At 41.5% G+C, this 13,488-nt stretch overlaps 1 protein-coding gene across 1 annotated transcript; it reads left to right on the top strand.

The window, feature by feature from the left end:
• Positions 1 to 966: 966 nt before the first annotated feature.
• LOC116447337 (inactive pancreatic lipase-related protein 1-like) lies at positions 967 to 13,256 on the top strand. The gene is made up of 12 exons (XM_032116449.1): positions 967 to 1,074; positions 1,840 to 1,994; positions 2,469 to 2,594; positions 4,570 to 4,704; positions 5,752 to 5,860; positions 6,959 to 7,078; positions 7,307 to 7,426; positions 8,858 to 8,976; positions 9,706 to 9,835; positions 10,814 to 10,925; positions 11,253 to 11,420; positions 12,612 to 13,256. Exons 1-12 carry the CDS (start codon positions 1,026 to 1,028, stop codon positions 12,673 to 12,675), a joined length of 1,407 nt encoding a protein of 468 aa, XP_031972340.1. The 5' UTR covers positions 967 to 1,025; the 3' UTR covers positions 12,676 to 13,256.
• Positions 13,257 to 13,488: the final 232 nt, after the last annotated feature.

Here is a 13,488-nt window from a genome sequence, read left to right as displayed (position 1 = left end):
CTGGGGTTACATGGCTAGTATAGAAAGGATCCCAAGGGTTACACAACTGTCCTTCTACGTCTATTTATTTCAGCAAGGAAATTAAAGGGATACCAGGAAGTCGAACTCTTTCACTATGAAAAGAATATACCAAGTCCACTGAGAGTTTCCCAAAAGGGATAACAGACCCAGAAAACACAGGAGCATTTCACATCTGAAGTCACTTGACGCAGGGCAAGGAAGGGCATTTAGAAATGATGTGGCTCCCTACTAACTCCCCCAGTAGAGGTCCTACACCCCAACTATACAACACTGAAAATTAAAGCCTTCCCAGCCAAGCCAAGACACGCAGATCTATACAATTCTCTTTAATGTCCCACTCCTGATGAGTTGCTGCCTGGGAATTACCAGCCAGCTCCAATCCTATTGTGGGCTCCAGCTCACTGATTCAAGAAATCTACGTCCATGGATTTTGGAGCTATCAGAGAAACCAACCATTAAAGTTGTTTTCCAGCTTAGCTGTAAACTATAATCTGAAATAAATATTCCTATCTTTCTAGGAACATTTCCAAGGACAAAGCAGACTATAAAAAGTACATGCAAAATCTACACATTAATTCCAGGAGCTTCAAGGCTGCATCGTGAGTAGTTCAGTTCTGGGGGTTTTTCCTTGTACCTTGTCAGGTCTGTGGCTTCTCACAGCACAGGAGTGTGAAGGGGAATGGCAGCTCATGTTCTCTAGTCTTCATGCTAATTCTAAAGTAGCTCCTATACATCTGATTAGAAGTGTAGCCTCAACAGGAAAAAAATTACCCTGGATTTAAGCTGTGCTTTAGTGTATTTATGGCCCTCCAATCTCCCGTGGAGCAAGCAAACACAAACCTGACTCATATCTGTCTGGCACACACAGCAGTCAGGGATACATCCTGTAGAAACAACAGGCACTCTGTTCACCTTGAGAATATTCAGCACCAGAGGGCTGAGTCTGCTACTTGCTAAACAAGTGGGTTAGCAAATCCTAGCTGCTTCTCTTTCTACTGTTCCAGATGCTTGGAATTTGGATTCTTGCCCTGTTTCTGCTCAGTGCAGCAGAAGGTAAGCATATGGGGTTAGTGTTCGTATTGCCTTTCTCTGCTGCTGTATTTTCCACCTATTTTCTAGGTATTATTCTACACCCTGCTGCCTTAAAACTTCCTGATTGAGGTTAATGTGGTTCACTTTCCCACACAAGGATGGTGAGATGTGAGCGTGCGTGTTGTCTTTCTTCTCCACTCTGGGAATCCTACCCAAGGACTGAGCAAGAAAAGCTGATGTTTCCTATCTCAGAACAAAGATACTGCTCTATTAAATATAGGGAATTATTTCTTGTACTCTTCTTAGTGGTGGAAATGGAAAAGAAGCCAGGGGCAGGGGGTGGAGGCAGTCTAATGAGGGCATAGCTTTGTATTCAGCAGAAGACACTTCTGTGGTAAAAGACTTCTCACATACAGTCAGCTGTTCAGCACAGCCTCAATTTATTGCTGATCATCTGCAATATTTTGGCCTGGCATTAGGAGAAACTCATCAGCTGTCTCTGCCTTGGGCAAAGCAACAGCTGGGGGAAGATATCCAAGGTATTGAACAGGATAGCACAGAGGAATGCCTCTGAAGACTTTGTTGATGAACAATAGGGTGGCTTCTTTCCTCGGGGTAACCTGCAGCCTCTCAAGATCTAGGAAAGGGCAACTGCTGGTCTGGGCTTTCTGTAAGCTGTGGGATTTTCAAGGAACCAAGAGACCCCCAGAGAAGCCACGCTCTGAGTTCTGACCATTCCACTGCTCTGCCTGTTCACGTATTATTGATCTGATCTTCATGCTACAGGCGATGAAGTTTGCTTTGAAAGGCTTGGATGCTTCACAGATGATGTGCCATGGTCTGGAACTACGGAAAGGCCAGTCTATAAATTACCGTGGAAACCAGAGAGCATAGACATTCACTTCCTCCTGTACACAAGAGAAAACACTGATGACTTCCAAGTAAGAGCTGTAGTGGTTTAAACATTAGTGAACCACATGCAAAAATCGTAAATAAACACAGACTCCTGCTGTGTTCCTGAAAAGTGTTAAAAATGGCCAAACTTCTACCTTATTCAAAAGACCACCTCTTCCAGCTCCTTGGCAGGGTCCCCACTGAGAACTACTGGGAAACTGAGCATTTTGGGGTAATTTTTTTCCACAGATAAAATCAAAACACACTGAAGTCTTGTCTGCTCTAAGACAGGTTCCAAAGCTTGCTTTGAATGCAGATACAGACCATAAGCCTTCATGTGAACTCTTGCAGATGAGTTCAACATTGCATAACTTCTAAACACCTGCACAGATAACCATAGTTCAGGTCTTTGCAATTTTGAAAACCTATTTAAGAAAATCAGATTTTAAGAAAGCAGATTTAAAGGTTTATTAAGTTACTATCTATGCTAATTTATTATTTTAAAATCCACATTAATGTAGGAAGTCTCTGCAGTTGACAAGTCAACAATCGAGTACTCAAATTTTAACGCAAGCAGGAGGACCAAATTTATTGTACATGGATTTGTAGACAATGGAGAAGAAAACTGGCTGTCAGACATGTGCAAGGTAGGTACCACAGGGACACCCTTAGTTTGCATTTATAAAAACATTCATATAAATTGCCTGTTTTCTCTATTTCTAACCAATTTTTCTCATGGTATTGTAGTGATAAGAAAGAGAAAAAATAGGTCACATTTTCAGATTGTTACCAAACTGAATATGTAGCTTTGCACCTTGAAGAAAGGCATGAGGTAAAATGCATTCAGTTTTTCTCTTTAGTGAAGTGAGTGACAGGAAGATTTGACTCAGTAAATACCCTTTTTCTTGGTAAAAAGAACACAAACCCTGGAGGAAGATACTGGATAGGATTGGGGTGATTCCAGAAATAAGTGCAGACTCATAGCTCCTGCATCCTGTTTCTACAGCCAAGAGACAGGTTTCCAGATGTGGAAGGTCTATCAGAAAGGTTTGGGCTGCCACGTGGGTGCTGAGGCTGAGCACACGGGCTGGCCATTACCAAAAGCAATAAAGATGTACAAATGTACATCCAAAGGGGACCTCAAGGGGAGCATTTTGAACACAGCTTTCAATCTAGGACTTGCTATGAGCACTGAATGTAGTAAAGCACTCTGCTTTATTGATTTTTGTGCTAATTCCACAAATTATTTCTTAACCCTGTCCTTATGCAAAGTGCAATTCCAGCTTGAGGTTTTCTCAAGTCCTCCAAACATGTTTATATTGCAGCTGTAGCTAATGAAAGCCCCTAGTCATACAGCACAGAGCAAAATACCAGTTGGTGGCACTTTGGGGATAAGGTTTTTCAACCATTAACACAACTACAACTTTTTAAAATTATGTATTCCTATTTTACTTATGAGAACACTATGAGTAACAACGTGAAACTAGAATCAAGGTATTTCACATTTATTGCATCCCCATTGGCTGCTTCTCTTTGATACTAGATCAAAAGAAAAATGATGGATGATTGCTGGATTTGTTAGTTAATAATTTCTTTAAAGAGTCAGAAGCAGAATGACGTTTTTATAATTTTCTGTCTTACATTTTGCACTCTTAAAATAGAGGGTTTTTTACTGCAGATTCACAATCAATGAGATAGCTCACAATTTTCTTCAGCTTGTCCCTTAAATCCATTTGATCCATTTTCCAGGATGTAGAGGCATGAGGTAAGTCCTTAAATTCTTTATCTATTACGGTAGCCTGTGTTTTATCACAATACTCTGGTTTATTTATATTTAGAAACAAGTTGGTCTCAGTGAATCTTTTCAATAAGGAGTGGAGCAAAGGGGATTGTGAATACATCAATCCTCCTGTGTGTATCTCTTACTTGCTTTCCCTCCTATTAAGCAATAATCCTATCTGCATATTGATTTTTACCACTTCAGGCATGGTCACAGACACTTTTATTGCCCTTTTCATTCTTTGTCAGTTGTTGCCATAAACTTCAGCTGCTAAAGCAAAATACAATCCAGCTCAGTGGAGCACAGAAAAGCCTCTGATTCTGTGGCAAAATCTCTGCCTGCATATGCATATTTCCAAATAAAGCCATAAACCTGAAATGAACACCAAGCACCCTCTTATAAAAACACATTCTCTTTCTTACAAATCTGCATCAGAAAACCACTCTTGACTTTTACAGTCAAAAGTATTCTAATTGAATTTGAGTTAAAGCAGTACTTTTAAATCACTGAAATGAATAGGTGCACAAGTAGAGGTCTTATTTAGTGCTACATACCAAGTTTGACTGAAAATAAAAATTGAGAGTTTCATTCTTGATATTGCTTTCTCTTCTGTAAAAAATACTGCTCTGGGTATTTGAAATGATTACTACATTACATATCACCCTATTTCAGCATTGTATGATCACAGAAACCCCTCTGAGCACACATCCATGCTACAGCTTTGGTTTTCAAAACATTCTCATACCGGTTCACACAACATTTAGTAGTTGAGCCACAATGAGCAACATGAACCAATTCCACACTGTATTTACCATGGTTTTTACTTTTGTTTTACAAAACAGAGGATGCTTACTGTGGAAGATGTGAACTGCATCTGTGTGAACTGGAAGAGAGGTGCAAGGTGTCAGTACACGCAGGCATCGAACAACGTCCGTGTCGTGGGAGCTGAAATCGCTTATTTTGTAAATGTTCTCATGGTAAGAGTCTGCTGTTTCCAAAGCTATAGCTATAATGCTGATTTGAAAGAAATACAGCTCTGGAACGTTCACGAATGTGGATGTAACCAGCAGAAAATATTGTCCTCTACTCCACAATCAGTTGTGGTGAAAACAAACCTTCTTTTAAAACGAGAGGACTGTGTGATAACAGCAGGGCCTGCCAGCTTAGGGAGAGGAAATTCTACAAGGCATTCTCTTGGTACAGCCAAAGAGTTACTCTGTAGATGTTAACAAAAGCAGAGTAAAATTTTAAATGTGCAGAGATAATGGATATGGCAAACTGCTTTTTTGTGGAGACAGAACCTACTAAAATCTACCAAAGAGCTCACAAGAACACCAGAAAACCAGCTGGCAGCACTGGCTGGGAACAAGCAGGATCCACCAGCTGCCCCAGGGAAAGCCAGGGTGGACAATGCCCAAACCTACAGGAGGTGCCACATGCCCCCTTTTGCAGCCAGCTTCACATGGGAAGTGAAGCTTTGTTTGAAGCCTTCTCTTAATCTAATTACTTTCAACACACATTTCCCATAAAAGGACTATAACTAAAACCAGAGAGTGTGGTGGTTCTAGCAGTGCTCTGACCCACCTCTCCCTCTCCATATCTGCATTGCAGCTACTGAATTCCTGTCCAAAAAGGCTGAAGGCATCTCTCCTCTCAGCCCTCCCCAGCTGTGCATGGTGCTTAACCTGCCAGGTGTAAATAAGAATTCCTGCCTGGCTGACTCTTGCAAGCCAGACAAGCATTCTGTGACCCTTAAGGGGCCCTCTGCAAGGATACAAAGCCTCTCAGGACTCTTGACAAAGCTCTCTGGACTTATAACAACCTCCAAGCAAGGGCAGCAACTGAATAAGGAGGTTTGGGAAATGTGTTGAAGTTACAGAAGTAACTGGCAGACAGACGCTGAAATCCTGTAGAAGCTCCTGAGTCAGCAGGCAAACTGAAAATAGATTTTCACCCCCTTTTAAGTCTTCCCTGTTGCTGATGCAAACAGACATGGCAATGTTTATTTATTGTTGTTTTGGCAGGATGAATATGGATACTCTCCAGCTGATGTTCACATCATTGGCCACAGCCTGGGAGCACACGCTGCTGGCGAGGCCGGCCGGAGGCGCCCGGGCATTGGAAGAATAACTGGTCAGTGACTGCAGCCACACTCGCACTAAAGCCACCGAACAAAATGCTGCTACTCACTTTATGATTGCATCTGTGGGCTGCAGCGTAGTCAGGGGTAATTGGAATATTGTAGAACTCAGCCCCTTCACACAGTGCCCCAAGGAGCAGGGCTGTGGGAAGTGCAGGAAAAGAGTGATGATTATTTTGTTTGCACGTGTGTTACACAGCAAAGGGATTTTTCAATATGTTCAGCAATTCCAGAGGTTAAAGCCGTGGGTTTGGTCTCCTTATTTATCACACAGGCAATGCCAAGGGCCTTGTGCATTAAGCAGAGTGGCCTTTCATGCATAAAAGACAATTTTGGATATTATTAACACAACCCTTTTCAGTTGTTACTTTTCCTCAGGGATTTCAGGCTTGGTGAACCTTGGATTAATAGTCTACAAAATTTAGTTTAAAAGCAAACCCAAAATGTGCTGCCCAGGGACAAGAAGAGATGCAAGTATAAGGTAGCAAAAATTGTGCCATTTGCAAGACTTTACAAGCACCTGAAATTGCTGGAGCAATGGGAAGCAAATTAATTCCATTTTCTGCTAGGTTCAAAAGCAAAGTTTGTTGCTTCAAAACCAGATGTTTTTCCCAAAATCTGACTGGAGCCAGAAGTAGATAGGCAGGTTTCAACACCTTCAAGCAGGTGGGGTGCTATCAGCAGAAATTCCTCTTTGAGGACTCTCAAGCAAGGGACTCTAGAAACCACGCAGATGGATCAGTTACTTGGGATGCAGACACAGTAACCTCAGTTCAAGCAATTTTATTAAAGAGAAGTTCAATTAAAAAAAAAAGTTAATTCCAAGTGTTAGGATTCAATATTGCTGTAAGTATGTAAAGCAGTAAAATTTAATAAGCTTCCTGCAGGTGACTTCCTGGGAGAAAAGCCACTTGGTAAGAGAGAGCACACATCCTCATTTTAATGCCTGTGTTACTTAGATATAAGGAACCATAAGCAACTATATTAAGTGGTATTCATTATATGTAATCAATCAGTGCCATGTAAAATGATTCTACAGCTACATCTCTTTATTTTTTATTAAATACATAACACTACTCTTTTTCTCTCAGGACTGGACCCTGCACAACCTTATTTCCAAGGCACCCCGATTGAAGTCAGACTGGATAAATCTGATGCAGACTTTGTTGACATTATCCACACAGACTCAGCTCCCACAATCCCTAACTTAGGTGAGTATGGAGCTCTACAGTACTGATATGAATTATTTATGCCCTTAAGTGTTCTGGTTGTCCACCAAGGCTGTTGTGCTGTGTCACAGACACAGAACAAATACACCACTTTAGTCACCAACAGCTCCTGTCCTAAAACACCTTGCACAGGCAGACTTTAAGCCAGCAACTACAGGTATGAGACAACATTAATTTAAAACATGCTTACCCCTGTTTCAAATGCTTCAGGTTTTGGCATAAGGCCAGCCATAGGACACATTGACTTTTTTCCAAACGGAGGAGAGCAGATGCCTGGGTGTGGGAAGAACCCTGTTTCTCAGATCGTAGATCTCGATGGCATCTGGGAAGGTAAGTGTGTTGTTTGCATTACGAATTCAGGGGAATTCAAGGTGTAGCCACTTATCTTTTCTTAATTCAGGTGTTTTACATCAGCTTTTGGTGTATCCACCAGCAACGGCAGCTGCAGACTGCAGTGAAACTGTTAATATGCTCAAAGCACACCACTTTGCCAGAGCTTATTAAAAAATAAACAAGACAAGGGTTTGCCGCTGGAAAATGTGTTTCCTCCAAAGGATCTAATAGCAGAAACAAAAGTTGCTGGAGCTGTGCCAAAAGATTTTGGAGGGTCTGTAACAACACATTGTGTTTTGTGCCTGATCGCCCAGCAGCAGCACTGGTGGAATTGGGCAAAGATGTTCACAGCTACTCCTCTGAGAGTGTCTTCAGCTGAAATTCTTCTGAGATAGAGCAATTAATTCAATTCCTTGTTAAGTTACGATTACAATCTGAGTTGCATTGAAGTGATGTCATTGTGCCTATTTTTAGGCAGCTAAAAAAAGATTGGCATTGGCACGCAGTTACTCAGATACGCTGTTCTTTGTTGTTTTACGTGGTTCTAACAAAATCTCGAAGTATCAGAGAATTCCTATGCGTCTTTCTAAAATTAGATTGCACGTAAGTTTAAAAAAAGATAAAGAAAAAACCCGAAGATTTCTGCTGTGGAGATTTTTCAGTACATTATCTGAGCTCTTTCTTACACTACTGCAAACAATTTAACTCTGGGAATCCATTAACTGATTTGTGATAACTAGCCTTTTACTCCAGGTTTTATTCAGTGCAGCTGGAGACATTACTTTTTCATTCTCCCCGCCCCCCCCTTTTTTTTTTTGATAGAATAAACTTGTTATCAATAATGGGGAATTAAAACACAAAGAAATAACGGCGTTGTATATGGTCTTCTTTTTAACCTAAAGTCAGGAAAATACAGGCAACACAAAGGAAAATAATATATTCATTATTTTAATTTTAAGAGTCTCCCTTTCTTAAGCACCCCCCAAATAATAATAATTTTGTTTTGAAGCCCTCAGCTGGAGCAAATCAGCACTGCCCTAGGAAGTTCACTGTTAAATACTTTTCATTTGGTTTCCTTTTGTTATGGTAATGAAACTGTTGCCTACAAAAGACCTGCTTCAGGCAGCTCTCGTTTCTATTGTTAAACTCGGTCAGATCGCTTGAATAAGTGTTTTTTGAGGGACAGGGGCTGGGCTGAGCTGCACAGTTGGTCTCCACAAAGCATTTCAAGTTTGCATTTTATACCTGTTGAGCCAGTGACATTCCTTAGGGCATGAGTGCATCAGAAGCAAGTACGGTTCCAACCTCCTGTTTGATACTCCAAGAATTGTGACGAGATTTGGAGGAGGAATGATGCATCTCAATGACATGGGTTTCTTTCCTTGAATGGTAACAGAAAAGAAGAACTAACCTGGCATCTTTTCACAGGAACTCGGGACTTCGTGGCTTGCAATCACTTGCGGAGTTACAAGTATTACTCGGACAGTATCATCTACCCTGACGGGTTTTTAGGCTATCCTTGTGCTTCATATGATCTTTTTCAATCAGTAAGTATTTCTCAGAGCTTCGGGATGGACGCTATTGAAAACAGTGGCCCTTACCTATGCATCTGAAAGTCAATTTATTTATGCTAGCTCGCACCCAGTGAGTGCACCTATAAGAGAAGTGTCAGACAGCCTAAAGTGCCACAGCTTGTGCAGATGGCATGGGTCAAGGTAGGAAAAGGCAATAACAGCCAGGGAGAGCCCTGGCTCTGTGCTGGTGTGGCAGCCCTGAGGCATTACTGTGGTTATCGTGGCTTCCCCAGACTCCTCTGCTGCATCCAGGCGGGGAAGAGGTGAGGAGGAGAGACTGTCCCTGTAAGGGCCAGATGTCTTTATCAAAGAGCAAGGAGCCCTCAGGTGAGCTTTCAAGCACAGCTTAAGTTCCTGATTTTTGAAGCAACAAGAAATAAAATAACACGCGATAACCTGATGGGGTCAGTCTGTGATCAAAGCACTTTGGTGACTGAAGACGGCCCCAGGGACAGAGCAGTGTTTTTTGGGCCAAGGTCAGGAAGCCCTTCTTTGTCCCACACCAGCAGACAGGGAGCTACACTCTAAGAGCTGGGTCACTTCTATGACCTTTCTCAAGTTATGGCAAGGGTTACTCAGAATTTCTTGCTGTGGTATAGGGCCAGATGTGGGTATATTAAAAATAAATCCATTGACTAATTTTTTTTTCTTTTCCTTGGCTGACTGGATAATGTTATCAATAGATACCTTTGCTTTCACTAGGGAAACTGTTTCCCATGCCCAGAAGAGGGATGCCCAAATATGGGTCACTACGCAGACAAATTCAAGGACAAAATTAAATCAGATGTCCTGAAACTTTACCTGAACACTGGAGAGGCCAGGGATTTTCCTCGTGAGTTTTGAATGCTTCCATTGCTACATACTCTTCGTAAAAATTTTATTTTCCTGTTGAGCAATTAACATTAGCAGATGAACAGATCTCATCACAGTGCAGTGTCTCTTCAGTTCTTCACGCTTTTTTCTCTTTTGCTCCACCACTAATGCCAGTTTGGGCCCCTACAGTACAAGAAAGTTGGTGACAAACTCTAGAGTCTAGTGGAGGTTACTGAGATGTTTAGTGGATTGCAAGGTGCAAGGAGAAGGGAGGAGAGACAATGCACAGAAGTTGCAGCAAGGGAAATTCTTGTTTAGCAGTATGAGAATCACAGCCACAAAGGCAGTGGCTAAATGCAAGAAGAGGGGCCCAGGGAAGCTGGGAAATCTCCATCATTGGAGATGCCAAAAACTCCATTTGACAAAGGCCAAGAACAAGCTGGTCACAGCTGGCCTGGTTTCAGAACTGGATGGACAAGACAACCTCCTTTACAACCTCGGTTATCCTAGACACCAGCTCTCACAACACAGTGCTTAAGTGGCCTTTGTAAACACAAATCCGAATCTTCTTGAGCTCCTTTTGCTAATTGCACACTAAAAGGAAGTTCCCACCCACAAAAATTATTTTCCTGGAGCTTCAGGACTTTTTCATGCTGCTTAGATTCTGTCTGTATCCTTATTTATCCCTAACACCCCCTTACTTCCAGCTTCACTGTGTATGAAAACCTTAATGGTCAAAATGCTGAGATTTATATCGTGTTTACCAAGGCATGGACTAGTTTTCTCTTTTTTCTCTCCCAGAAAGTAACACAAATGTCTTCCATTTCTCATGTTGATCTCATTAGGACATAATGACAGATTTGATTCACTGATGTTTTGTATCTTCTGCTCTCAACTAACCTGTACAGACAGGAAAAATAAAAACCCCTAGCATCTGGTATTTTAGAGACTGTTTCTCCCTGGGTACAATCTAAGTCACTGCATTTCTTCTGTGCAGTTTGGAGGTACAAAGTAACCGTGACCCTCTCTGGAAAGAGCAAAGTAAAAGGATATGTAAATGTTGCCCTGTATGGCAGTGGTGGGAACACAAGGCAGTACCAGATCACCAAGTAAGTCAAAGAGTCAACAGAAAGGAATTTTTTCTTCTAGAACCCTTAATTTGTGTTTGTAGCTAATAATTCTGTTTAAATTGATCTTATGAAGAGAGAAACAGGCAGCAGATCAGGCCCACCTGCCTTTGCTGCCTCTGAAAAACAGCGATTTGGGATGAATTTCATCAGAAATCTGGCAATAGTGTTGCTACGGTAGAATAAGATAAACAGTGTCTCTCTGCTGAATTTCTACCCTCTTGCCACCACAGCAGAGCCTTTGACAGGACTGGTAATTAACAGTAAATGCTGCCATGCCTCACATCCATAAAATGCTGTTTTTCACAGGGGTACCCTCAAACCAGACAACACTTACACAGCTTATATTGATGCAGAAGTTAATGTAGGAAAAGTTACCAAGGTTAAATTTCTCTGGAACAACAACTGGATAAACCCAACTTTTCCTAAACTGGGAGCTGCAACTATCACAGTAGAAGTTGGACAAAATAGAACAGAGTAAGTATATTCATTGGGAAAATCTTGAAAGTTACTTGAGAACATAGGTGGCAAAATTAAAAGTGGAGTGGAAGCCTTTTCACAAGAAAAGTTATTTAAGGCATTAAAAGGAAAAGATCCTCAAGAAAACCTTTTCTTTCCTTCCTTTCAAGACACTATTCATCCATAGTTCATCTTACTACTACTTCAACCCTTTGCCTTAAATAACCTCAAAGAAAAAGTGAAAATGTTTCCAGGCTTTAGAAGAGCAAACTTTCTGTATAACCCCTTGGGTGAGAAAAATTAATGCTGGCTTGGATTGTCAGCATCATTCTTGCCAAGCTCCCACAGTCCACAAAAACAGGCTATTTGTGGGTCTGGTTTGCCATCAGCTGGAACCAGCAAAGTATTCCACCGATATTGATGACCCCTGTTGTCATGATTGACTAAAGAGGATTCTGATAATAAACCAGCCTTCCAATGAGGAGCACTAACACTTGGAGCCTGCACTGAAAGGCTATGTATAAAGCTGAGGGAAAAAGGCTAAAATTGATTTCTCTAGACTTTGTAAAATATGGCTTGGATGTTCAGATTATAGCAGCAAGATCCAGTTTTACTAATTTGCCTGGACTTTTAAATATTAATTCCTTCATTTTCTTGATCAGTTATTTTATTTTATCCGCACCATTATTTGGTATCTAGAACAGGAGCTACAGTGTAAATTTTAGACCTAACTACAAAGGCACAGTTAAAATTCCATCACTTAAAAGACAAAATGGGAGGTGGAAACAGTTTCAAGCAAAGTGAAATGGTCACAGCCCAGCACCACTTGAAACTTAAAGCACAGCTCCTAAGTCTGGTTGTAGTTTCTAATGCCAAAGCACATTACTGACATTCCTGTAAAAAGGAACTCACCCTTCTACTGACTTGTGGCCTTTGCACAAGTAGTTGTGGCCATCTGTATAGAGATGGTAGCACAAAACCTGGGAAAAACCCCAAAAACTGTAAAATTAAAGTAAGGCAGGCAATGAAGCAGAACAAATACAGGCCATCAATGATTTCCCCAGCAGCAATATTTCAAATTTAGAAGCTCAGAGTTTGCTCTGTTCAGTTGTGTCAAATGACAAATCAGGTTAACATCAAAATAAATCCACTTGTGTAATTTCAACAACTGCTGACAGCTCAAGGTGCTTGCATTTGTTTTATCCTCAGGTACCGTTTCTGTGGTTCTGAGACTGTGAGAGAGGATGTTCTGCAGACTCTGACTGCTTGCTAACAGCATATTTGGATGCCCAAATCCTTGCTACCAATAAAAGCTACTCATACCTAAAACTCTGCAGCTGTAAGACTGGTGGTGTGTGTTGTTTTGGGTGGGTTTTTGCTGGTTTGGGAAGCAGAGGTTAAGTCTGTGGGTACCTCTCTATAGACAGAATTTTTAGAGTAGCTTGAGGAGTGAATGTGCCAAAACTTGTTGAAGAATTCCCCTGCTTTCAGCCTGATTCAAAATAACTTCAAGCAAGAGGAAAGGGGGCAGGTAACAGAAACAAATTCATTTCTGTCCCCATGTAATCCTGCCTCATCCCCCTCAGCATTCTGCTGGACAAGGGTGCTGTGTCTCCTCTGCTGCCAGAGGAAGCTCATCCTCACTGATAAAACCTCACAGAAGTGCTGGGGATCTACTGCTACACAGACCTACTGCTCCTGGGGACCTTTTCTCAGTTTCTCCTGAGGTTCCCCAGACTGAAGCACGCTGCTCTTTGTATCTCTCTGGGCGACCTTTCCTCTCCCAGAACATCCTGTCCTGAAGGACATCAACCCCTCAGCAAGGCTTTAGATTCTCCGTGCAGTGGTGGAGATGGAAAGCAACTTATTTTGTGTTGGAGCACTAATTTTCTAGTAAAAAAAAAAAAAGCTGTGCTGTTTTGTTCTTTTTTTTAAATTGAGTGCATTCTGCCAGCTCTCACAGGGTGATGGGAGGGAGATGGGGGATGTAAATAATAGAAGAAGAAACATCAGCACTGAAGATTAGCAACCTGTGGGTATGCTCTGGGCTGAAATAAGTTCTTTACATAAAAGCCAAACTGTTCCT

This window comes from Corvus moneduloides, chromosome 8 (genome assembly GCF_009650955.1).
Source record: "Corvus moneduloides isolate bCorMon1 chromosome 8, bCorMon1.pri, whole genome shotgun sequence".
Lineage (NCBI taxonomy): Eukaryota > Metazoa > Chordata > Aves > Passeriformes > Corvidae > Corvus > Corvus moneduloides.
The sequence above is the reverse complement of the archived record's forward strand: the minus strand, read 5'-3'. Positions and strand labels throughout refer to the sequence as shown.

Excerpts from the sequence above, each read along its gene's own strand:
- LOC116447337 (XM_032116449.1), top strand. The coding sequence starts at position 1,026 with ATGCTTGGAATTTGGATTCTTGCCCTGTTTCTGCTCAGTGCAGCAGAA. Across the intron at positions 9,836-10,813 it reads AGAGGCCAGGGATTTTCCTC|TTTGGAGGTACAAAGTAACC; the intron begins GTGAGTTTTGAA and ends TCTTCTGTGCAG. Across the intron at positions 10,926-11,252 it reads AGGCAGTACCAGATCACCAA|GGGTACCCTCAAACCAGACA; the intron begins GTAAGTCAAAGA and ends TGTTTTTCACAG.